This window comes from Coregonus clupeaformis, chromosome 15 (genome assembly GCF_020615455.1).
Source record: "Coregonus clupeaformis isolate EN_2021a chromosome 15, ASM2061545v1, whole genome shotgun sequence".
Classification (NCBI taxonomy): Eukaryota; Metazoa; Chordata; class Actinopteri; order Salmoniformes; family Salmonidae; genus Coregonus; species Coregonus clupeaformis.
In genome coordinates this window covers 50587483-50613376 of record NC_059206.1, presented here as the reverse complement: position 1 = coordinate 50613376, position 25894 = coordinate 50587483, and the positions used below count along the sequence as shown (strand labels likewise).

The 25894-nt window shown below is 41.7% G+C and overlaps 4 protein-coding genes across 5 annotated transcripts in view; 2 read left to right on the top strand and 2 right to left on the bottom strand.

Annotated features, from left to right (window-relative positions):
• Nucleotides 1–370: 370 nt before the first annotated feature.
• fstb (follistatin b) lies at nt 371–8097 on the bottom strand. Of its 2 annotated transcripts, none has more exons than XM_041898979.2 (6): nt 7885–8097; nt 6690–6881; nt 6209–6499; nt 3554–3778; nt 2976–3206; nt 371–2039 (listed from the first exon to the last, which is right to left on the bottom strand). In XM_041898979.2, exons 1-6 carry the CDS (start codon nt 7976–7978, stop codon nt 2023–2025), a joined length of 1050 nt encoding a protein of 349 aa, XP_041754913.1. In that variant the 5' UTR covers nt 7979–8097; the 3' UTR covers nt 371–2022. The 2 variants fall into 2 exon arrangements, with proteins under 2 accessions (XP_041754913.1, XP_041754914.1); XM_041898980.2 differs by having other exon boundaries at nt 6209–6427; nt 7885–8095.
• Nucleotides 8098–10508: 2411 nt separating this feature from the next.
• LOC121582843 (molybdopterin synthase sulfur carrier subunit) lies at nt 10509–11176 on the top strand. The gene is made up of 3 exons (XM_041898978.2): nt 10509–10682; nt 10836–10957; nt 11050–11176. Exons 1-3 carry the CDS (start codon nt 10671–10673, stop codon nt 11174–11176), a joined length of 261 nt encoding a protein of 86 aa, XP_041754912.1. The 5' UTR covers nt 10509–10670.
• Nucleotides 11177–11396: 220 nt separating this feature from the next.
• On the top strand, nt 11397–13618 carry LOC121582842 (molybdopterin synthase catalytic subunit). Its single transcript, XM_041898977.1, has 4 exons — nt 11397–11517; nt 11773–11926; nt 12188–12311; nt 13326–13618. Exons 1-4 carry the CDS (start codon nt 11397–11399, stop codon nt 13383–13385), a joined length of 459 nt encoding a protein of 152 aa, XP_041754911.1. The 3' UTR covers nt 13386–13618.
• Nucleotides 13505–25894, bottom strand: part of LOC121582841 (integrin alpha-2) — a 40014-nt gene continuing 27624 nt past the window's right edge. The window contains exons 13-29 of the mRNA XM_041898976.1: nt 25712–25855; nt 25271–25474; nt 24651–24781; nt 23853–24016; nt 23449–23597; nt 21385–21495; nt 20363–20448; nt 19048–19189; nt 18847–18939; nt 18669–18745; nt 18357–18543; nt 17328–17438; nt 16802–16912; nt 16554–16667; nt 15719–15808; nt 15357–15473; nt 13505–15010 (exon numbers count right to left, since the gene is read on the bottom strand). Of these exons, the coding sequence (XP_041754910.1) occupies nt 14918–15010; nt 15357–15473; nt 15719–15808; nt 16554–16667; nt 16802–16912; nt 17328–17438; nt 18357–18543; nt 18669–18745; nt 18847–18939; nt 19048–19189; nt 20363–20448; nt 21385–21495; nt 23449–23597; nt 23853–24016; nt 24651–24781; nt 25271–25474; nt 25712–25855 (2124 nt within the window). The 3' untranslated portion in view covers nt 13505–14917. The remainder of the gene's footprint in view (nt 15011–15356; nt 15474–15718; nt 15809–16553; nt 16668–16801; nt 16913–17327; nt 17439–18356; nt 18544–18668; nt 18746–18846; nt 18940–19047; nt 19190–20362; nt 20449–21384; nt 21496–23448; nt 23598–23852; nt 24017–24650; nt 24782–25270; nt 25475–25711; nt 25856–25894) is intronic.

The window sequence follows — 25894 nt, the reverse complement described above, 5'->3', positions numbered from 1 at the left end:
CAAACAAGCTTCAGCCACAAGTTTTTTTCTGCTGTGGTTGAGCTGTGCTATACTGGTTTAAATATGGCTGTGACTGAGTGACACACTCCTATCCTGCACATAGAGATAAATACATAAATACAGTATCTGTCTATATGGTATTTCAGCACAAGATAACACTCAGGTAGTTGAGGACTGAGGAGGAGCACATGGAGCACTGAGGAGAGAAAATTACTGACTGACTGTCTGGCTGTGATTGTATTACTGTCAATCTGATGATGATGTAGAATACTGGACTGGATTGAGTACACAGGAGAGGAAAGGTAGGTATTTGCTTTGTGTAATGTGTGTGTAAATGATAGACAAAGGACAAAAACGTTTGAGGGAAAAACATTATTTTATTCTTTACTCTCCTGCCCTGTACAAATATCATCATCATAGCTATTATGTACATTTAACATTCACATAAAAAATACAAAACTATATATTTATGACTGAATCTCTATTCAACATAATATAACAAAATAGACCAAGATTTATTCATCAATATTCATCCCCACTGTAAATTTAGAAGCTGTTATCTTCTGAAAACAGATTTCTGTTTTGGACAAACAGGTAGTACATTTACCGCAGCAGTTAAGTCATATGAATATCCCCCAAAGTGGGAGGAAATACAGCATGCTTAAGTTTGATATATTGTATGTGATGAACATTGTGTGGTAAGTTGCATTTACTTGGCTCCGAGGGAGTGATATGAATTCCACGATTGACCGCGCTGAAAGACATTGGCAAATAAAAGTGTACAAGAGTATCAATGGCACATTATGAAATATTAAAAACAAAAATATTGTCAACTCAAAAATGAATAATGACATTATACCTACTTAAATGTTGTATAAAACATAATACATACATTGTTTCAGTCACAGTATTCTCCATCCTCTTCCCCATAATGCACAAAACTATTACATTTCTGAAGGGAAAGCGACAATTGACTAAAGGTATTAGTATGCACTGTACTAGGACTAGGACAGGTAACTTTTGTTCAACAAAAACTAGACAAAGCCATTTGGGTCAGCTTTGAGTTGTAAACAAAACCAGGGTATTTCTCTCACTAGGGTATACACATCAGTGAGCAACAAGTTCTCAATAAAATAAACTGGAACACACACAACAAGCTAGCCAACATTTCACAATGGAGGAACACGGGAAGATGGGAAAAATCCAAATCTTTGCCCACAACAAGCAGATGTGTACAGGTCAGATAGAGAATGTGTTACAGGAGTTTACATGAGAAGAATATCAATGTGGGTAGCATTGCACCTCAAATAAATAATACACTTTCTCTTTGGATAAAATGCAAGAGACAAAGGGTATACAGTAAGACAGACTGACACTGTAAATGTATAAATAATCATAAACAAAATATTTAAATACATACAAGTAAACAACACACAGAAGTTCTGAAATATACGATTGCTTAGTTCCTCTTCTCTTCCTGGGTCCGCTTTCCCAAAAGCATCTTAAGGCTAAGTTCATCGTTAGAAGCATAGGATCCTAGCCTTAAGATGCTTTTGGGAAACTGCGCCCAGGACAATAAATAATCATACACTTTATGTACAGTATGAACAGTATTCTGTGGCTGAGCTGAAACACTGTTCAGCTATTATGAATGTTTATCATCCGGTCTGTGTTGGAGGACGTATTGATTGAGAAGATCCTTTTCATCCTCCTCTTCATCCTCCTCTTCCTCAAAGTTCCATGTCTGATGCTGAATATATGGAAGAACAAATGGTCCACTTGCTGTTGCATCAGTGAACATAACAACAGCACAGAATCTCACTGCAACATTTAGCTTCTTTTCCTTGACTTGATTCACTGACAGTCTTCTTCTCCCATGGACCAGAGTATGGGACATGAAGCAAGGTGATTCTGGTTATGATAGAAGCTGGGTCCTGGGAGGCTGAGACGCTGGGGTGTTGGCTGGGCTGGGCAGGGCAGTGGTGGTCGTGGTGGTGTATGAGGGTCTGTTGGCTCAGTGGTTTAAACCAGGTTTAAACCTGAAGATAGAGAGAACAGAACAGAGCTCATATACTCATCCTTACAATACAATATAATACAACTTAATTTCTGTATTGTGAAACTCTGCTTTCAGATGATGCACAAGACAGGGGACTGGGACCTATCCCATTTCTGCAAAGGACCACCCTGTTGGTGTGGTATTTGCCCTTTAAAAATATTTATCTTCAAAACAAACATCCACAGGCAGATGTAGTCGAAACCCCATCCAAAAAGCAACTCATCCAAAACCCAGTCCTCATAATCCACATGCTGAAATAATTTAATCACAGCAACATTACTGTTTACTGTTTACAGGAGAAATGCAAGGCATTGTGGTAATTATAGGAAGGATACACTGAGAGACATTCATCCATGTTATGAATGAACCAAACATCACGGGAACAATAGAATAACGGTCAATTTATGAGGTGGTCGGTCATAAGGTTTGCCTTTACATTGTATCTAACCTCATCCCCAGGCTAATTTCTTCCACAGAGAGAGATAGAGACTACATTATCATACTTTCACAAGCAAGTTGTTTTTGTGAAAGTGACTTTGCTGTGATAGGCACACTAAGACATCTTTAACATAACATCACATTGTGAAAATAGGATGAGGGATGGGTTGGAGTTGGTCCCACATTATTTTCCCTCAGGGGCTTATCCTAACTTCCACTTAAGTAACATTTTAACTTAGTCATGCATTGATGTCAATGTGACTAAGTGAAAATTTGGCTAAGTGTCAGTTAGGATTTGCCCCTCAATGATGACCTTGGGTAAACTTTGGGTAAACAGTTGGGTAAACTGACTGGGGAAATACATGTATTGGAGTAGGAGCCACTTTCTCCTAAGTTCTCAATGGATGCGTCGCTCTGGTCAAAAGTAATGCGCTATATAGTGAATTGGGTGCCGTTTCAGACACAACCGTAGACTTACAGTTGCAGGATCCTGAGTGTTTGACCTCCAGGAGGCGCTGCTGAGCACAGGCGGCCTGCCTCATGGAACACTCGCTGGGGTAAGTGTTGTTGTCGCTGGAGCACACACTCTCGGCTTGGCGACTTTCCGGACACGCCTCGTCACACACAGAGCAGCGTCCACGGCCACTTGCTTCATCCCACAGACAACGCTTTGCTCCCCGGCACACAATGTCCTCACACGACCTGGCGTCTGGAGAGGAGACACACACAGAGAGCATCAGACGCTATTATTACACTCCCTCACAGGCCCAGGCCAGCGCAGATTCATTTCTGACTCACACAGACAGCATGATTCTGGTGATGGCGCCAATAGACCTAGTGCCCTGTCTGTGTGAATTTGAACAGACAGAACAGACATGTTTTTTGATGCTCAGTAGGCCTACTACTCTAGTATGCTCTGACAAAGGTCTTTGTGACCGAAAGCTTGGCACATCAAAGCACTCAAATCTTCATCGATCTAAGTGTACAGAAACTCCATTCTACAAGTGATGTATCAACTTTACATACAACTCCATATATTGACGCTCCAGTACTTACCAATGCATTTCCCTTCGTAGGCCACACCAATGGACCTTCCCAAGATGCACGTGGCTCTCCTCAGGTGGCAGGAACTGGCGTAAACAACACCATCGTTCCCACACAGGTACTGGTCTGGTGACGTCACCTCTGGACACTGGTGATTACATGTCACACAGTAGGCGTTATTCGTCTGGTCCACGACACACGACGCGCTACCAGGACAGCGAACTCCATGACATGTCTCTGTGGATGGAAACACACACACACACACACACGCACACACACAGACACACGCACACACACACAGGCATGACTGACATATGTGACATCGTTCATGTCATGTGAAACATTCAATTACACACAATTCAAATGTTTCACTTCACCAATCTCAGGTGACATCAGGTGAGTATTCACTCACATGTGATGTTTGTTTTCCCTTGCTGCTATATTGCAGTAATATATAAGCTTTCCATACTGCCCAAGTCAGATGACAGACTACACCTCACACTTCTAGTCTTTTTTGGACCTGCATAACTCTAAAGTTGTCTTAACCAGCTGTTTCTGTGCCCATGCACCAGATAATGTGTTGTAAATCAGGTTGATACACCAGTCTACAATAGTTGATACTCAGCCTCACACACCCTGAAGTGTGTGTAATGTCTTCCAGTGAGTGAGTCCTGGCCCAATTTAGGCACTGAGCCTAGTAATGCCTAGTCTACTGCCTCCAGGTCATAAGCAGTAAGTACAGTGGGGGAAAAAAGTATTTAGTCAGCCACCAATTGTGCAAGTTTTCCCACTTAAAAAGATGAGAGAGGCCTGTAATTGTCATCGTAGGTACACGTCAACTATGACAGACAAATTGAGAGAAAAAAATCCAGAAAATCACATTGTAGGATTTTTAATGAATTTATTTGCAAATTATGGTGGAAAATAAGTATTTGGTCACCTACAAACAAGCAAGATTTCTGGCTTTCACAGACCTGTAACAACTTCTTTAAGAGGCTCCTCTGTCCTCCACTCGTTACCTGTATTAATGGCACCTGTTTGAACTTGTTATCAGTATAAAAGACACCTGTCCACAACCTCACACTCCAAACTCTACTATGGCCAAGACCAAAGAGCTGTCAAAGGACACCAGAAACAAAATTGTAGATCTGCACCAGGCTGGGAAGACTGAATCTGCAATAGGTAAGCAGCTTGGTTTGAAGAAATCAACTATGGGAGCAATTATTAGGAAATGGAAGACATACAAGACCACTGATAATCTCCCTCGATCTGGGGCTCCACGCAAGATCTCACCCGTGGGGTCAAAATGATCACAAGAACGGTGAGCAAAAATCCCAGAACCACACGGGGGGACCTAGTGAATGACCTGCAGAGAGCTGGGACCAAAGTAACAAAGCCTACCATCAGTAACACACTACGCCGCCAGGGACTCAAATCCTGCAGTGCCAGACGTGTCCCCCTGCTTAAGCCAGTACATGTCCAGGCCCGTCTGAAGTTTGCTAGAGTGCATTTGGATGATCCAGAAGAGGATTGGGAGAATGTCATATGGTCAGATGAAACCAAAATAGAACTTTTTGGTAAAAACTCAACTTGTCGTGTTTGGAGGACAAAGAATGCTGAGTTGCATCCAAAGAACACCATACCTACTGTGAAGCATGGGGGTGGAAACATCATGCTTTGGGGCTGTTTTTCTGCAAAGGGACCAGGACAACTGATCCGTGTAAAGGAAAGAATGAATGGGGCCATGTATCATGAGATTTTGAGTGAAAACCTCCTTCCATCAGCAAGGGCATTGAAGATTAAACGTGGCTGGGTCTTTCAGCATGACAATGATCCCAAACACACCGCCCGGGCAACGAAGGAGTGGCTTCGTAAGAAGCATTTCAAGGTCCTGGAGTGGCCTAGCCAGTCTCCAGATCTCAACCCCATAGAACATCTTTGGAGGGAGTTGAAAGTCCGTGTTGCCCAGCGACAGCCCCAAAACATCACTGCTCTAGAGGAGATCTGCATGGAGGAATGGGCCAAAATACCAGCAACAGTGTGTGAAAACCTTGTGAAGACTTACAGAAAACGTTTGACCTGTGTCATTGCCAACAAAGGGTATATAACAAAGTATTGAGAAACTTTTGTTATTGACCAAATACTTATTTTCCACCATAATTTGCAAATAAATTCATTAAAAATCCTACAATGTGATTTTCTGGATATTTTTTTTCTCATTTTGTCTGTCATAGTTGACGTGTACCTATGATGAAAATTACAGGCCTGTGGGAGAACTTGCACAATTGGTGGCTGACTAAATACTTTTTCCCCCCACTGTATAGTAAGCCCCTTGTGCCATACATGGGCAAACAGTCTTTTAACCTAAGACTGGCATAGTCTCACAAGTCAGACAACTGTTTCCAAAATAATACATATATGTAAAAGACTGGAAATAGAAGCTAAGTCTGGCAAAGGTCCTCACTGAAAGTGAGAGCATGTCCTCATTTGACCCTGTATAAATGAACTGGCTGGGTTGCAAAATTCCTGAAACGTTTCCAATAATTCCCAGAATCAGGAGGGAATAAACAGGGAGGTATGCTACAACTGGGATACTGTATCTGGAAAATGTACGAATTTGGGGAAAATTTCCAGAATTTTGCTATCCTAATCCTGAGAGGGACTTACTGCGGCAGCGCCCGTGGTACTGCACCTCCAGGTCGGGATGGTTTCTGCATCGGGCCCTGAGCATGGTGCACTCGTCCCTGTAGGACTTTCCATCAGACCCACAGACGGACCCCCGCCCTGTGACGTTAGAGCAGTCCGGAGCACACACACACCTAGGCTTGTTCCTCTTGTTCATCTTGCATCTCTTCCCAGGACCACAGTCGACACTGTCGCATGTTTCTGAAATGGATGGATGGATGGATGGTTGGGTCGATGGATGGAGGAACTGGTCATCATGCATAATGGGTCCGTCTGATATAAGGACAAATGCCTTTATCAAAACCCATTATTACAGGATACTATGTGGGAGTAATTATTTAACATTAAATGCCATACACTTTATAACATGTTGGAGTTTCTTGCAAAAAGTTCCACCAGGTTTCAGAATAATGTTGCACCACTTGCAATGATGATATTCATCATTACCACCCACTTCACTCACCTTTACAAGGTATGCAATTAGGCGCGCCTCCATTGAAGATCATCCACCGGAACAGCGTGCTGTTGGGCACGTCTTCCTCGGTCCATGCCGTGCCCAGACGACCACTCCGGCAGCAGTCCTCCCGGGTCATCCCGGACATGTAGAGCACCTGGCACCGGCCGTTCTTTCCCTGCTGCAACCAGCAGTTACCGGCTAGAGAGAGACGGTCCATGTCCAATTAACGTCTCATATCACGGGTATAACGGTAAAGTATAGCATTATTTGAGCAGGCTACATCTTAAACAATACCCCATTTTCCCCTATAGCACCCTAGAACTTTGCTCTAAACAAAAAAGCATAAATGGATATATATATATGTGTGTGTGTGTGTGTGTGTGTGTGTGTGTGTGTGTGTGTGTGTGTGTGTGTGTGTGTGTGTGTGTGTGTGTGTGTGTGTGTGTGTGTGTGTGTGTGTGTGTGTGTGTGTGTGTGTGTGTGTGTGTGTGTGTGTGTGTAGAGCGAAGTTCTACAATACAGGCTGTGCCAAATGTGTCTGATTGCGTAAAGACCAATAAATCCCAACGCAGCGGGATTTCACCAAAGGCCGCACGAGAGGAGCCGCGCGTAACTCCTATTTGGTACTCACCAGTCCATCTGTCTCAGCTCAGCTCGTAGGACATTGACCCACTTGTAAAGGTATAAGGAGTTATGTTGACCAATCTCCGTATGCAATAGTTTAGCTAAGTGTAGATATCCGTTTACGAATTGGTCATAGATTCCTTCTTCAGAGTACTTATGCGTAATTTTATGATTCATAGTATGTTTTGATGAACTCCATTAGAGCCAGCATATTTTGTTTTAGATACAATCACCAATCATTAAGTACATAATCACCCATATGTTCTTATGACCTATATGAAAGATGCATTTACTGAGCTTGGTACCGCGTTTCCTTAGAACATTTTGTAATTTGGAAGTGGAAAAAACTTGAAAGTACATAACAACTGAATTCAGTCCAGAAAGTCAGACACAAAGATATAACTCAAAGTTACACACCCATGCAGTCGCCTTTCCATTTTGCATGAGATAAGACACTACTGTATCTCACTAGGTTCACTAAATGTTCCCATGGACTGATGAACCAATTACAAATGTCGCCTACAACTTGACCTTAAAAAGTTATGCCACATCACATAATTAATCATAGCATACTCACCCTGGACTTTGTGGTCCTCCATAAAGTGAGTGAACCACATGAAAAGCGCAATCAAGCCTTGGCGGAGCTGCGGTGTTTGTAGCATCCTAAACATGAGGACAGAAGGCGGACTGGCGTGAGCAACTAGACGCGCAGCGGAGAAGTTGTGTCTGTGCGCAAGGCGATGCCAACCCTCAGTGAGTGACTGTCAAACTGTCCGACTCTGTCTCTCTTTTTAAATCTTTAAGGGGGTCTCCTCTAGCAAAATATCTGAAGTGGGCGGTCTTCAAATTGGTGGGGGGTGGAGAGAGATATATATTTTATAATAGTTTCCCCTTCATCAGGTAGCCTACTGAAGACCAACTCAATATTGAGCGTGAATTAAATACTGCTTTGGGTCAGGAGTATTGACGGTGGTGGTGTGTATAGATATTGGCAAGACCACAATGTTGACCAGAGGGGGCATTAACCCTATCAGTCCCGAAACCACAGATAAAAAATCGGCTTTTAATTTATCTGACTTTCATTTATCTGCATGTCCAGACCTTAGTTTTAGCCTCACAATGAAGTGTTTTACCTTTTTATTTTCAGGACAACCATGGCTACAAGTAGAACACAAAACGATTTGATATAAATAGTTGCATTCATGAGTTTTACAAGTGTCAATAAAAAAAGAAGGTCCGCCAAAGCAAAAACCTGATAAAAATGAATTTATATTAATGCTGTGTGTACAGAAATTGCTTGCTCACTGGGAAATGAATATCCACTGTGTGGAGTTTGGATTTTGTGATAGCAACTATGTAATCTTATTACAGTATTATAAACATTATGTCCTGGGATTTCCTATGATCTTCTATGTAGAAGAACCCCTTAACTTCTGATCACGCTTGTGTAGCACCATAGAGCAAAACATGTGTTAGTGAGAGTCTCAGCTTTTCATAAATAGATTAGAATAGTTTGTAGCTCAAACCATTCGGACTCTACAGATATTTTTGTAAAAAGACCAAGCCAGGGGCCCTTTCGGGATCCACCCTTGTCTCTCAAACACCGCTCTAGCTCAGCCCCTGTCCATCACACAGACTAATGGATGGTATCTCCCACTAATCACACAGACTAATGGTTGGTATCTACAGATGTAGAAGAAATAGAACAATCCAATGATACAACCCGGAAGTCTGTAGCTCAAACACACAATGTTTAAAAGGGGTTAGAAGTCCAAAACGCTCAGGCTTTATGGTGGGACTCACACCTTTTATTCCGATTTCATAAATTGTAGGCTACCTGTGTCATGAACTGTACAGCTACTGGAACAACATATGATTGATATGTTTCACAGCTCATTTGCTGTTGTTTGCTCTAAAAATGTGTTGAGTAAAATGTCATACTATCAGCTGTTTAAAATTGTCATTGAAATTAATTTGATGCAAAAATATTTATTACAAGAGTGATTTCTTGTCAAGCGAAAAATTCAAATACACAAGAGTTACTGAGATGTGCATTATTTACATTTTTTCCAGTGGGCTAGTATGCCAATGCATAGGCTGTGGCCTCAGTTCCTCAGTTTTGATGCGTTCATCTTTTAAAGTGCTCCATTGCAGTGTGGATAGATAGCCTACTAACAGATGATAATAATAGCTGTTGGAATACCACCATTCCAATAATAGATTGGACAGTTGTTTGACCCTCACTCGCTGGGGTCAAATATGTAAATATAGTCTGTCCAATCCCGTCTCCAAAGTGGCTTTTAAAGATAAACATAATTTGTTACCCAATGCTTAGCTGCCTGCTGAACAGCCTTAGTGTTTCTAGTATATGGGTCTTCCCCATATGTCTCAACCCGTCAACAGGTGGCATCTCGCGTTGCATTCAAGGTAAACGCTGGAGAATCTCTTCTCAATCAGAAATCACCTTTACATTTCTATGGGGCTGGAGAAAAGTAACCACTCTCAAATTCAGAGACAGCTGCTATGGATGCCCGGACTTACCATCCATGATATCGAATTTATAGTTTTAATCATATTTTGAGGCTATATAGTGTTTGTTTACATTTACTTTGTTTACAAACATTGGAGTAAAACACGCTTATATTGTGGGTTCTGATGGGGTACGACAGTTGAACTAAGCTCATGAGGCATTTATAATTTATATTCTTCAAGTATCAATTGGTACATATCATTAATCTATCCAAAGTCCAAAAATGTATATAGCAACTGCAGATTTTCCCTTTAAATAGTTAATTTGACATTTATATCCTTTTGCAACCGATACATATTAGTCCTAGTTTACATAGGCTAATCCTCAAATAGCAATACCACAGAGACATATAATAAGTAGAGAGCATGGTATAACAGCTGTGAATGATAGGGGGGAAAATGTGGTTTTAGATTTAGATTATGGCATCATTTCAGTTTATTTGAGTCTAGCCTACATTTGTAATGTGTTATGGGGACATCTGGTGGGCTGTCTGTTACTTTTGGAGTGAAAGTCCACGCCTCCTATTTCCTGCCTACCAGTCAGCTGACTGCTAGGAGGAGCGAGTGTAAAGTAAATATGCATGGTAGAATCTCAATTGTATTTATCTCGCGGTCTCGCTCCTCGCCTCCTTCTCAAAACCCATTGGAGAAGAAGGTCAAAGGGACGGGACTTATTGCTATCTCATCCAATGGGTTTTGAGAAGGAGGCGAGGAGAGAGGATGCCAGGAGGATACAATTGAGATTCTCCCTTGGTAGTCTACGGGTCTGGAGTCCAGCAGCAGAAACATAGTAGCCTACATTCGTTTATCAATGTTGCGGATACAACTTCATTCATGAATACCGAGGTAAGAGCAGTTGGCGGTTCAAGAGTTTGTATTTGCCAAAAGAAAACAAGTGGGCTGCAGAATTATTTCAATATTGATCTGAACTGTCGGTGTCTTCATATCTGTCAAAAGTAGGCCTACAACAATTGATGTGTGTTTTTACATTTACAATAGGTGTCAGTGTTCTATTTCGCCAAAAGTGCCGAGCTGACGGGACTCAAATCGGAGACGATCAGGGTCCCCTCAGAACTGACGACCCTCGAGCTGTGGCAAGACCTTGTCAGCAGACACCCCAGGTAAATACGAGACCCTACAAGTTAAATTAGAAGATTTCTTAGTCATTTAACTCATTACTTTGTTGATGTAATGTATTGTCTTTATTCCCCAGACTATCTGCTGTGCGCGATTCAGTTGTTTTGGCTGTGCGACAGGAGTACGTGGCCCTTGGGGACCAGTGCGTGAGCCTTAGGGAGGGGGATGAGGTTGCTGTCATTCCGCCATTGAGTGGAGGATAAATAAAAAAATCAGGTGAAAAATGAATTAACATTAACTCTCTTAATCATGGAAGACAAAATAATATTGCAAATGCAGTATTGACCTTTTGAATTACTTTGCCTTTAAATGCAGATTTTTGTCCCCAGCAGTAAATTAGACTTTTTCACAATCTCCACCAATTTCAATTGTATGTCATATGTCTGCTTCTTTCAGATTCCTCATCCCTCATTCCTAACCCAGATGGCTGAGGGGGAAGGGGATCCCAGGGATCTGATTAAACTGACACATGACAAACTCTCTGTGGACACAGTGTCAGACTCTGTCACCTGCCCCTCCTGTGGAGCCATCTCCATCTTCATAGGTGGGTATGGACTATACACAACTCAGCTCAACTACTGTTTTATGTCTATTGTTTTATCAGAACACACATGGTTTTACTGACCAATGAAAGGTGTCATGTAGCATTGAGTGAGTAACCTGTGAAATACATGTGTAATGGAGGTGGGTCGATGAATGCCTAGATTTTAGTTCAGCAGGCTAACACAGTGTTGTGGCACATATGTTCAGTCCAAGCTGAGGCCATAATGCCAGTGATGATTGTGATTCGTTATTTCAGGGACGACGAGGAACAGTTTCGAGGGGATGAAGGTGGTGCAGCTGGAGTATGAAGCCTACGTCCCCATGGCCGAATCAGAACTCAGGAAGATATACACTGACATCAGGGCAAGATGGCCGACTGTCAGGCACATCTGTGTTCATCATCGACTGGGGTGAGCTTCACAAATCCCTCACTGTCTCATTCCTGGTAAACAAACAAACTACCTACCTACCTACCTACCTACCTACCTACCTACCTACCTACCTACCTACCTACCTACCTACCTACCTACCTACCTAACTAACTAACTAACTAACTAACTAACGAACAAACAACTACTTAGTTACTACTGTATGTCGGACGATGGGCGGGGAACTGTAACACTAACTATAGGATAACTATGCTATAAGATGTTTCTTCTTCTGTTTTCTAGGGTGGTGCCTGTGACTGAGGCCAGTGTGATCATCGGCATCTCGTCTCCTCACCGAGGGGACTCTCTGGAGGCAGTGCAGTACTGTATAGACACCCTGAAAGCCACCGTTCCCATATGGAAGAAGGTATGCAGAGCCTGATCATGTAGTTAGAGAAGGTTGCCTATTCTTATTACTGAAATGCTACATTAATACAATGTTGTTACATTGTTACTGCACAGGTTTAAAATCAACTTCATTTAAAGTGTTTACAAAATGTATGTATGGGTACAATGTAGTACAGAATGGTCACAAGACATAGGGTAATCATTAAAGGGATACTTCAGGATTTTGGCAATGAAGCCCTTTATCTACTTTCCGATGAACTTGTGTATACCATTTTTATGTCTCGGTGTGCAGTTTGAAGGAAGTTGTTAACTAGCATTAGCGCAATTGCTAACTAGTGTTAGCACAATGACTGGAAGTCTATGGTAACTGCTAGCATGCTAGTAGATACCATAGGCTTCCAGTCATTGCGCTAACACTTGTTAGCATTTGCTCGCAAAACGACCTCTAACTTCCTCCATACTGGATGCAGAGATATAAAAATGGTATCCATGAGTTCATCTGACTCTTGGGAAGTAGATACGGGGTTCATTGCCAAAATCCTGAAGTATCCCTTTAATGATTACCCTATGTCTTGTGACTTCCAGTCATTGTGCTAACACTAGTTAGCAATTGCGCTAATGCTAGTTAACAACTTCCTTCAAACTGCACACCGAGACATAAAAATGGTATACACAAGTTCATCGGAAAGTAGATAAAGGGCTTCATTGCCAAAATCCTGAAGTATCCCTTTAATGATTACCCTATGTCTTGTGACCATTCTGTACTACATTGTACCCATACATACATTTTGTAAACGATTTAAATTAAGTTGCTCATATACCTGTGCAGTAACAATGTAATTACTATACTTCACTGCCAAAATCCCAAAGTTTCCCTTTAAGTAAGAGTTGTGTGAACTTCCACAACTAAACTAATCATTGTCAAGTGACTCAGTCACATGGCTGCAGAGCCTGTCTGAAGAGGACACAGTTTGAATTAGTGCATTAGTTCCACAGGAAGCTAATGCTGGGGGATGTTTTCTGTCTTTGGTAGGAGGTGTATGAAGCTGACGAGTCCTGTTGGAAAGAGAACAAAGAGTGCCAGTGGACATGACAGAGTTGACCTCTAACCTCATCTAGGAGCTTTTCTATGCCAAATATTAGGTCACACACACTGTATCAGTATCTAAAGCTGTCCCTAACAATACAAAAATAAAGTCAGTCACACCTTTATGTACGTAAGGTTTTAATGAAATAAAATGTACCGTCAGTATATTTACAACACTTAAAAACTTTTGAATGCTATAACATTTTAATAAAAGAAGTGGCATGTACCCATTGAAAATATATCTAGAAATGTATCTGCAAACTTTTTCTCATAAACATTCTCTCAGAGTTTAGTCTTTGCTACTGTGCGTATCTTACACTGAGCTTCTCATTTCTCTCAATCATGATATAGTAACTTTACAAATAAACTAATTAACCAGTAAGTGCTTCTAATATTATATTTATACTAGCTATGTAGGGAATAAGAAACACATTTTTAATTGATGATAATGTATCTGAATGATACATATTTAATATTGAAATCACACAATAAATATTCTCATTTTATACACATTCAATAACTGCCTTTTTCTCTGATAGCACAACATTTGTACAAATAGTCAAATAAATCAATTTTTACATTAATCTGATTTGAACACAGTGTATATTCTAAAGACAGTGTCTTCACAGTTTTTCCCAAGACAGTTGTATGGCTGGGGTAACTATACAGTGTTGTCTCTATAAAACAGTGACTGAGATACTCAGAGGCAGGAAGTGCAACAGTGAAAGTAGGAAAGATGGGTTGTGGATGTTCTGTTAAAATGTTGATCTTTTTAAGTACATTTCTCTTTCACAAATAAAAAAGGATGCCTCAGCATCAATATGTCAAACCCCTCCCATTGCAAAGTAAAGCACTGAGAATGCCAAATGCCAACATATGATAACCATGCTGATTTTCCATAATCTCTTATGCGTAAGCTATTTTCCATATCCATTTGAAAGGCTATTTACAATATACTACTGTGCTTTCCAACCAATTGCACAGTAAATTGCACAGTAACATCAATAGATACGACAAATTACTATACACAAGGTTCTTACCCAACAATAGACTTAAGCCTATGACTTAAAAGCAACAATTATTTAAACACAAATAAAAATAAATACCAGTACCCAAGTGAATTCAGCAAGTAAAAATGCACAGTCGATTAATGACTTTCCTATGGAGGATCCAAGATGGCGGACATAATGGGGTCTTTGTTTAGATGTGTTTGATGGTTAGAGGATCATGACTCCTCCACTCATAAAAGCTGTTGTCTCGTTGGTCCTGAAAGCCTTGAGTCACACTCTCTAACATGCTCAAACAATGTCTTTCTGCTCACTCAAAACACTCCGTTCACTCCACAACCCAAACCATGTTAAAACCACCAACCCAACCAGACAGCCCTTTCCACTAACAAGCCCTTGGTTCAATATGTATGTACAATTCATGTTTGTTCAGTTATTGTTTGTGTGTGGTTGTGGTCTTTGGTCATTATGTGTTCTCAGTCTGTAGGCACATTGTAGTTTTCAAGATGGGTTCTTTCCTGTGCCTGGTTCTCACGCTGCTGCGTTCTCCAGTCCCTCGGTCTCTGCCTCATCCTCCTCAGTGTTCTTCATCAGCTGCTTGTACTTTCTCTGGAAGAAGCCAAACTGGGGGAGAGGAAGAGAGAGAAAGAGAGAGACAGAGAGAGACAGAGAGAAAGAGAGAGAGACAGAGAGAGAGGGAGAGAGAGACAGAGCGGGAGGGAGAGAGAGACAGAGAGAGAGGGAGAGAGACAGAGAGAGGAAGAGAGAGACAGAGAGAGACAGAGAGAGGAAGAGAGAGACAGAGAAAGGAAGAGAGAGACATAGAGAGGGAGAGAGAGAGGGAGAGAGATGCACACAGACATAAGAGATGACATGGGAGTATTTATTGGTCTTGGTAGGATAAGCTCAGAGCATCTACTGTTTTAAGAGAGTTTTACAGCAGTAAAGTAGACAAAAGGCTGGCACATACCTTCCAAAGCAGGCCAATAACGAGAGCCAATAGAAGCAGGCCTCCAATCACACTGCCCGCAATAACGCCTACAGGCACCTCTCCTTTCACCCCTGGTTTACTGATGGTGACGCCAACCTGCAGACAGGACAGGAGACAGAGGACAGGGGTCCAGAGACAGGGGATGTATCACACTTACCAGCGGTCAGGCAATACAAGTAGTGTAGCTGTTAATATGCTGTTCATCCTAGATCCAGGAGAGGGCAGTGTAGATGTTAACTTGTAGAAAACAACAAACAAGGCTCCTTTCACAGCTTCTCTCTGGGTTTCAAATATATTAGATTAGGCTGTATTCAAATGTATTTGATGTATTATTCCAGTACCTTCAGGTGCTTGTGAGAGATGACCAGCAGTTCAGGTTGGGAGGTCTCTATCTCTGTGCTCACAGTCAGCACCGTGGACTGGAAGGATGACTGCTCAGAGACAACACAGGAGGAGAATTAATGAGGTAATGAGAAGACACAATTCAAGAGGAGGAGAAGCAAGCAGTGGTGGAAAAAGTCCTCAATTCTCATACTTGAGTAAAAGTAAAGATACCTTAATAGAAAATGACTCAAGTAAAAGTCAAAGTCACCCAATAAAATACTACTTGAGTAAAAGTCTAAAAGTATTTGGTTTAAATATATTTAAGTATCAGAAGTAAATGTTGTTGCTAAAATATACTTAAGTATCAAAAGTAAAAGATAAAGTACGAATAATTTAAAATTCCTTATATTGAGCAAACCAGACGGCACAATTTTCTTATTTTTTAAATGTACGGATAGCCAGTGGCACAAGCCAACACTTAGACATAATTTAAAAACAAAGCATTTATGTTTAGTGAGTCCACCAGATCAGAGGCAGTAGGGATGACCAGGGATGTGCGCTTGATAAGTGTGTGAATTTGACAATTTTCTGTCCTGCGAAGCATTCAAAATGTAACCAGTACTTTTGGGTGTCAGGGAAAAGGTATGGAGTAAAAAGTACATCATTTTCTTTAGGAATGTAGTGAAGTAAAAGTAAAAGTAGTCCAAAATATAAATAGTAAAGTAAAATACAGATACCCCAAAAAACAACTTAAGTAGTACTTTAAAGTACTTTCACTTAAGTACTTTACACCACTGGAAGCAAGCATGTAAAGAATGAGGAGTAGGAGAATGTGTATACTTCTATACTTACAGCAGAAAAGGTACCGTTCCATATCCGTGTGGTCACGTTCACAAAGAAATCGCTCTTTATCCCCATGTCTTTCAGGACACATTTCATAGGCTGGCACGTGGCTGTCTTACAGTTCTGGAAATATCAGAAAACAATAGATGTATTCGGAGATCATTAGATATAAACTGTGACTCTATCTTTGTCTCTCTCTGTCAAATACACACGCACACAGGCATGCTGCACACAAACACACAAGCACACACACGCACCAGATCCTCTGTGCCCATAAGGTTCTCCATGGAGAAGGATGCTGTGTAAGGCTTCTCACTGATCTTCAGAGGGTTGACGAGGCTGGTTACTTCACAGCTCACTTCGCCAGCCTGCAGAACAGCAACAACATTTGTATTCTTATTGGTCAGGTGGTATGTCCTCGGGCTGGATTCAATCCGTATCACTGAAGTATCGCGGAAGATACACGTTCAAATGTAAAGGTAATTTCCGATTGAGCTGAAATATGCAGCGTTTACTGGGAATGCAGTCTCCGACCGCGGGAACGTTGCCTTTAATTGTCAATCGCGCTATAAAGCAGAACTTCAGCACTACGGATTGAATAGAGCCCCTCGTTACACTGTTTCACTCTGTTTTCTCCCTCCTGAACACTACCCCGCTGTATTCCAAAACAACACTGGCACTGGATCTGGCAGCGAAGACTATTGACACAGAATAAGAGGGCACAAACTCTGCCAAAGCTAGTTATTTGGAGACAAGACAGGTTGACTGGTTATTTATACTCACAGGTGCCGTTTTGACACCAGTCACATACAGCAATGGGTTCCCTCCTGCTGTAGCGCTGGGCAGTGAGACTGTGAGGTAGGCCAGACTGACTGGGAAGTTCCCTGTAGAAACCTAAAGAGAAGATTAAACACTTATAATTGATGCATCACACTTCTCTTACCATTTCTACCACAAATTGGATGTAGTCTATCACAGTGCCATCCGTTTTGTCACCAAAGCCCCATATACTACCCACCATTGTGACCTGTACGCTCTCGTTGGCTGGCTCTCACTACATATTCGTCGCCAAACCCTCTGGCTCCAGGTCATCTATAAATCACTTCTAGGCAAATCCCCGCCTTATCTTAGATCATTGGTCACCATAGCAACACCCACCCGTAGTATGCGTTCCAGCAGGTAAATCTCACTGGTCATCCCCAAAGCCAACACCTCCTTTGGCCGCCATTCCTTCCAGTTCTCTGCTGCAAATGACTGGAATGAACTGCAAAAATCTCTGAAGCTGGAGACACTTATCTCCCTCACTAACTTTAAGCATCAGTTGTCAGAGCAGCTTACCGATCACTGCACCTGTACACAACCCATCTGTAATTAGCCCACCCAACTACCTCATCCCCATATTGTTATTTACATTGTTATTTATTTTGCTCATTTGCACCCCAGTATCTCTATTTGCACATCATCTTCTGCACATCTATTACTCCAGTGTTAATACTAAATTGTAATTATTTTGCACTATGGCCTATTTATTGCCTTACCTCCATAACTTACTACATTTGCACACACTGTATATAGATTTTCTATTGTGTTATTGACTGTACGTTTTGTTTTTGTTTATTCCATATGTAACTGTGTTGTTGTTGTTTTTATCGCACTGCTTTGCTTTATCTTGGCCAGGTCGCAGTTGTAAATGAGAACTTGTTAAATAAAGGTGAAATAAAAAAAGGGGGAAGTATTTTACCACAGACTGGCAAACCAGTGTACACTGTAAAGTACTCAAATGACTGTGTAGCTGGGTGCATGATTTCTTACCTTCAGAGAGAATTTGAACTCAGGACCGATGTCATTGAAAGTATTAACTGCAGTATTCACTTCATTGTCCATGTCAACCACATAGAAATTGAGATTTGCTTCCCTGGAGAGGGAGATCTCTGAGTCGTAGTGGACAGGGATGGAGATAGAGGCTTTGTTGTCTGACGGGTTCACCTCTGTGCTGTCACTGTAGAGAGGAGACATAAGCACATGCAACAGAAGAAGAACCATAGTCCTAGTAGAGAATACTTTATGATCAACTATGGTTGATACACTGTAACAGACAAGCAAACAAGTGCTGTATGATCCTACCTTAGAGCTTCAAAGCTCACACTGGCTTCGGTCTGCAGTTGATTCAGGTTGAAGTCAAAGTTGATTCCAAATGTCACCTGCAGGGAACAGGGTATTGTTTAGGAACGACAACCCTGGCTGACAGAGAGATAGACCTACACACACGACGGCTGTTTTGTTGTTTGTTGTCAGGTCTTACCTCTTGGTTCTGCCTTAAAGCTGGGTATCCCACCTTGCATAAGAGGGTAAGAGACTCTTTGGTGGAGGTGCACTTCACCTCTGTTCCATCACTCTGAAATGAAACATAATGTTAGGGAATGCTTACTGATAAATAACAAAATAGTCCTCCTATAGTGCATGTGTATGTGTCATCCTAAAAAGCAAAGAGGCTGATGCATACTGGAGGAATGATGAAGGCGTAGAAGAGGTTTTTGGAGAATGTGGCTGTGACTTGGGTGTTGTACGCATTCTCCTTCTTGTTGGTCACAGACACAGTAAAGGAGAGCCTCTTGTCCTTAAAGCTGACCAACATCCTAGACGAGCTGCAAAACACAACACTCATTTTACTCAGAACAATACAGAGGGGGTAAGAATTAATGTATAATTATACCTGTTTGTGAATGGGAAAATGCAATGCTGTAGAATGAAGACACCACAGTTTGATTGGGAATCCACGAACAGATCTCATGGGTCATGTATGGTGTCACCATTAACTGGAGCAGTGAAAATAAAATATGTTATTCTGACTGGCCAAGGTTTACGACCTTACCACTCACTTTACGAGGTGCTGTCTGTGCGTTTGTGTCTGTCTGTCTACTGCGTGTCATAACGACTGTCTGTCTGTCTGTCTGTCAACTGTGTGTCATAACGACTCTGTCTGTCTGTCTGTCTGTCTACTGTGTGTCATAACGACTGTCTGTCTGTCTGTCTGTCTGTCAACTGTGTGTCATAACGACTCTGTCTGTCTGTCTGTCTGTCTACTGTGTGTCATAACGACTGTCTGTCTGTCTGTCTGTCAACTGTGTGTCATAACGACTCTGTCTGTCTGTCTGTCTGTCTGTCTGTCTACTGTGTGTCATAACGACACTGTCTGTCTGTCTGTCTGTCAACTGTGTGTCATAACGACTCTGTCTGTCTGTCTGTTTGTCTGTCTGTCTACTGCGTGTCATAACGACACTGTCTGTCTGTCTGTCTGTCAACTGTGTGTCATAACGACTGTCTGTCTGTCAACTGTGTATCATAACGACTCTGGCTGGGATTCAAACAAATCGCATTGCACTTGACTGTTAAAGGTTATTTATGTTTGAGACACATCTGTAGTGTTTACCGCAAATGCTATCTCCGCGAACATCAGGGAAATTGCTTTTAAAAGTCAAGTGCAGTGCAATGTCGGCATATTGGGGTTTGTTTGAATCCTGTCCTGTGTCATTGAACTTATGTAACAAGTTTTAATGTGTTTTCTTTAACCAGCAAGGCTTAATAGAGGAAGTGTTTTCCCACTAAACCAGACCAACAGAACAGAGCAGGATTTATTTGTCTGGTCCCATAGAATTTGGGAATACTTATATGAGACATGTCTGTTATTCCTGAGCTCTTGGAGGAAGAGTGTAGGTTGAGAGTAGCCTGGTTTAACCAGACTGAATGCTGTGCTCAACATTGAGCGGCGTGTTCAGACTGGTTTTACTAGGCTAGGTTGAGTGAGTGTCAGATTTCACCTGGGAATCATCTCTCCTTTCTTCAACTTCAAGAGCAGCTCACTCTCACACACCTCGTCAGAGCCACAGTCTTTGGAGAATGGGATCTGTTGTAAGAGTTCACATTACATTCTGTGGTATTGGTAATTCAGAAGTGGAGAAGCCTTATCACTGTTCAACATCCCAGTTCAACCCCAACCGTAGCCTCAACCACAACTGTAACGCTAACCCTGGCTTCATGTCCACATCCCAGTTCAACCCCAACCGTAGCCTCAACCACAACTGTAACGCTAACCCTGGCTTCATGTCCACATCCCAGATCAACCCCAACCATAGCCTCAACCACAACTGTAACGCTAACCCTGGCTTCATGTCCACATCCCAGTTCAACCCTAACCCTAACCCTCAACCACAACCCAAAACCTAACCCTAGCTTCATGTCCACGTCCTGGTTCAACCCTAACCATTGCCTCTACCACAACCCTAACCCTACCTTCATGCCAAATAAAATAAAATCAACGTTTATTTGTCACATGCACAGAATACAGCAAGTGTAATGGTACAATTAAATGCTTACTTGCAGCTTTTCCTCAACAGTGCAGAATAAATGTAAAGTAGCAAAACTATCAATATACAATGTAGATTAATTAAAGTAATACAAATAGTAATAAAATAACAAGAGCACAATAGTTGATAAACAAAGACCAGGTAATACAATATATAATAAAATAACAAGAATTTACCCTAACCCTAGCTTCATGTCTATATCCTAGCCTCAACCACAACCCTAACCCTAACCCTAGCTTCATGTCCTATCCTGGTTCAACTTTGATCATGACTAGGCCTAATCATGACACTTTGATATCAAATCATAGTCTAAAACTACAAGATTTCCATTCCTATTAACATCAAAAAGGATCATCAGTAACACATAGAGCACAGATCATTTCTATAGACACTTACACGACTGCTAGCAATTGCAACATCAACATACATTTAATGTACATCTCATATTATTGCATTTTAATTGAGTGGTAACTCACAAAGAACTCCCAGGCGGTGGGACTGAGGACATCCAGAACAGGACTGGAGTCTGGGTCCTGCAGAGTGATGTCCACACGCAGACCGATCGAGCTCAAAAAGTCAGGGGCCTCCTGTCAAACAATAAGCAAAATATAGGATTTGTTGTATTAGTTTAATTCATTTGACTACATAGCTAATTCTCATCAGCAGGATCAGAACTATAAGTGTCCAAAAGGGAAACCACAAGATAATACAGCAAAGTAGTGTACACAGTTTTTTTTCATCATACATACATACAGTTGAAGTCGGAAGTTTACATACACCTTAGCCAAATACATTTAAACTCAGTTTTTCACAATTCCTGACATTTAATCCTAGTAAAAATTCCCTGTCTTAGGTCAGTTAGGATCACCACTTTATTTTAAGAATGTGAAATGTCAGAATAATAGTAGAGAGAATGATTTATTTCAGCTTTTATTTCTTTCATCACATTCCCAGTGGGTCAGAAGTTTACATACACTCAATTAGTATTTGGTAGCATTGCCTTTAAAATTGTTTAAACTGGGTCAAACGTTTCGGGTAGCCTTCCACAAGCATCCCACAATAAGTTGGGTGAATATTGGCCCATTCCTTCTGACAGAGCTGGTGTAACTGAGTCAGGTTTGTAGGCCTCCTTGCTCGCACACAAATTTTCAGTTCTGCCCACACATTTTCTATAGGATTGAGGTCAGGGCTTTGTGATGGCCACTCCAATACCTTGACTTTGTTGTCCTTAAGCCATTTTGCCACAACTTTGGAAGTATGCTTGGGGTCATTGTCCATTTGGAAGACCCATTTGCGACCAAGCTTTAACTTCCTGATTGATGTCTTGTGATGTTGCTTCAAAATATCCACATCATTTTCCTTCCTCATGATGCCATCTATTTTGTGAAGTGCACCAGTCCCTCCTGCAGCAAAGCACCCCCACAGCATGATGCTGCCACCCTCTTGCTTCACGGTTGGGATGGTGTTCTTCGGCTTGCAAGCCTTCCCCTTTTTCCTCCAAACATAACGATGGTCATTATGGCCAAACAGTTCTATTTTTGTTTCATCAGACCAGAGGACATTTCTTCAAAAAGTACAATCTTTGTCCCCATGTGCAGTTGCAAACCGTAGTCTGGCTTTTTTATGGCGGTTTCGGAGCAGTGGCTTCTTCCTTGCTGAGAGGACTTTCAGGTTATGTCGATATAGGACTCGTTTTACTGTGGATATAGATAATTTTGTACCTGTTTCCTCCAGCATCTTCACAAGGTCCTTTGCTGTTGTTCTGGGATTGATTTGCACTTTTCGCACCAAAGTACATTAATCTCTAGGAGACAGAACGCATCTCCTTCCTGAGTGGTATGACGGCTGCGTGGTGCCATGGTGTTTATACTTGCATACTATTGTTTGTACAGATGAACGTGGTACCTTCAGGCATTTGGAAATTGCTCCCAAGGATGAACCAGACTCGTGGTCTACAATAATGTTTTTGAGGTCTTGGCTGATTTCTTTTGATTATCCAATGATGTCAAGCAAAGAGGCACTGAGTTTGAAGGTAGGCCTTGAAATACATCCACAGGTACACCTCCAATTGACTCAAATTATGTCAATTAACCTATCAGAAGCTTCTAAAGCCATGACATCATTTTCTGGAATTTTCCAAGCTGTTTAAAGGCACAGTCAACTTAGTGTATGTAAACTTCTGACCCACTGGAATTGTGATACAGTGAATTCTAAGTGAAATAATCTGTCTGTAAACAATTGTTGGAAAAATTACTTGTGTCATGCACAAAGTAGATGACCTAACCGACTTGCCAAAACTATAGTTTGTTAACAAGACATTTGTGAAGTGGTTGAAAAACGAGTTTTAATGACTCCAACCTAAGTATATGTAAACTTCCGACTTCAACTGTACATACAAGTAAACATTATTCTTGGTTAAAAGGATGTTTCCTCCATTATAAATTAACACAGTAATTCAATAAGGCCTGATAAAGGAGAAAAACCAGACATACTTCAATCAGCAAATCATCATCAAACCATTTAATATTATCTATCTTTACCTGAACAAAGACCTCTAGGGTCTCACAGACCTCCCCGGAGGAAACCCTGATGTCTTTCTGCATGACTCTCTCTGAGTTCCTGAACTGACCTCTGGAGGTGACACGAGACGACTGGAGCTCAGCATCCAGGGTCAGGTTGTACCTGACAGCTGAGGTGAGAAGTAACAGAGGCAACAAGAGACAATTAGAGGGAGATACGACCATTGCTAGGATGTGAAAAGCCCCTGTCATATTTGACAGTGACACTGTGAAGAGGGAGAGAGGGGAAGAGGAAGAGAAACAGGGAGAGAGAGAGAGAGAGAGAGAGAGAGAGAGAGAGAGAGAGAGAGAGAGAGAGAGAGAGAGAGAGAGAGAGAGAGAGAGAGAGAGAGAGAGAGAGAGAGAGAGAAGAAAGCAGGGCTTACCCACAGGTCCTACAGGTATCTTGGGCCTGAAGGTGGCGCTGAAACAGACTGATGTGTTGAAGCAGGACACCAGCCTTCCACTGACCCCGCACGTCTTACTCAGGATGCTGACCATGTCAGGGTTGAAGGTTGCCCTCGCTGTCACCACGGCCATACCACGAGACCTGGGAGAGGTCATAATCAGTGTGTCATAATCATATATCAAGCTAACTAGCTCTTATATGTTTGAATGACTACATCTACTGAGAGACGCTTTAATCACAAGGCAACTACTGTATGAGTCAACTTCAGATTGGTTGATTGATTGATTCATGTATTGATTATATAAGTGACATCAGGAACTACGTAGAAGTGGTTACTAGCAGTGTCAGACCCAGATGGGAATGGTCAGCATAACCTCTTTAAACCAAATCCACCCAGCTGTTCTGCTCTCTAGATGGAGTGGGAGGTGACAAGACTAAATGCTTTCCCACAGTTACGTAAGAGAAGGCTTTCCATGAGACAGCACATCTCATTTAGTCAACAAAAACTTGAGGAGATACAGTAAGTATAAGATGTTTCATTCAGAGCCTACTGTAATTTCATTTGTTCAGTTTTGGGTCATCGTAAACAGCTGTTCCAATTTGCTGGTATCAAGTGTTTAAAGTAAACACTGTAATTCGAGTAGATAACTTGTGAGACGTGTGTGAATTGAGGGAAACAAAATTATATAGTTGTCCTCCGAAGAGGAGGGGTCGAGCTGGGTTAAGAAAAATAAAATATATAAAAAAGAGAAAGAAACGAGGGAGCGAGTCTCACCAGAGTTGGACCACCTTTCCGTAAGCCCCCACTGAGACATCTGGTATGGTGTCATCGTTTAAGTCGGAGCTGGCGTCCATGGACCGCCCGAAGTACTGCAACGTAGGGTCCAGCTTGGAGCCTAGGATTTTCTGAAATTAACAGGATAAAACATGATCTTACAACTTGATCTCACATCAAATGCTCACATTGGCTGAATTCCAAAAGACTGAGAAACACTTCTAGAGAAACACTTCTATTGAATCCCAAAGCATCAGATAATTATATGCAGGCACAACAGGTTAAGTTGAGACATGCTGGTAGCGCAGGAGTGGGCAAACTTTGTGGCTCGAAGGCCACATCGAGATTTAGAAATTCAATAGAAGGCCGCACAGATAATTTTTTTGCAGGCCAGACAAATTTCAGTTATAAAAAATATATAGATTTATTATAATTTATACTTTCTATCTATTTTAGACGTTCAACTGTGGCCTGGAGTCTTAAAAAATAAATAAAAAAAAACTCCTGTGGGCCGGATTGAATGGGCCGTAGTTTGCCCATCCCTGTGCTAGCGAGTGACAAGAGTTAGGATAAGGCTGCGTTGAGTGTTAGCATTGAGCACAATCTGCAACCTGCTGTACCTGGGAGTACTGTGTCCTGAGTCTCTTCTTGTCCCCGTTGAAGACATAGATTACACCTTTATTGTTGTCTTCCAGTGGGGCTCCCACCACCACATCACCGTAGCCATCCATGTTGAGGTCAGGCACCGCTGAGATAGACATCCCAAAACGAGCGTTCTCCACTTGGGACGGACCCTTCAGGAACCCCTGGTCACTTAGGATGCCCTAGAAACACCAATGGAAAACAAACAATGAAGTTGTTTACTTTAAATTAGTGTACTTTAGGAAGATGTGACTTTCAAAAGGTCTTGAAACCCACTGTGCTCAGAGCATACCGTGTGTACACCAAAATTAAACCATTAGATGAAATGTACAGTAGTGGGTCTGCACTCAAAAAAGATAAAAAGCTTTAGGAAGATGTGTCTGGCTGATTTTGTATACAGTACAGTATGTGTGGCTTACCTTAGTGAAAGACAGGAGATGCACTTTTCCATTCTCCTTCTTCTGTTCGTTCATGAACATGGGAGCTCCGACCAGTAGTAGATCAGACACGCCATCTTTATCCACATCCAGAGGACAGAGTACGCTGCCGTAGTAGGAGCCTATCTACAGAATCGAAAGCACATACAGCAAACTAGTAAGAAG

Excerpts from the sequence above, each read along its gene's own strand:
- LOC121582842 (XM_041898977.1), top strand. The coding sequence starts at position 11,397 with ATGGCTGAGGGGGAAGGGGATCCCAGGGATCTGATTAAACTGACACAT. Across the intron at positions 11,927-12,187 it reads TGTGTTCATCATCGACTGGG|GGTGGTGCCTGTGACTGAGG; the intron begins GTGAGCTTCACA and ends TCTGTTTTCTAG. Across the intron at positions 12,312-13,325 it reads CCGTTCCCATATGGAAGAAG|GAGGTGTATGAAGCTGACGA; the intron begins GTATGCAGAGCC and ends TGTCTTTGGTAG.
- LOC121582843 (XM_041898978.2), top strand. Across the intron at positions 10,958-11,049 it reads CTTGTCAGCAGACACCCCAG|ACTATCTGCTGTGCGCGATT; the intron begins GTAAATACGAGA and ends TTTATTCCCCAG.
- fstb (XM_041898979.2), bottom strand. The coding sequence starts at position 7,978 with ATGTTTAGGATGCTACAAACACCGCAGCTCCGCCAAGGCTTGATTGCG. Across the intron at positions 6,882-7,884 it reads GGAGGACCACAAAGTCCAGG|CCGGTAACTGCTGGTTGCAG; the intron begins GTGAGTATGCTA and ends GTCTCTCTCTAG. Across the intron at positions 3,207-3,553 it reads CTACGAAGGGAAATGCATTG|ACGCCAGGTCGTGTGAGGAC; the intron begins GTAAGTACTGGA and ends TCTCCTCTCCAG.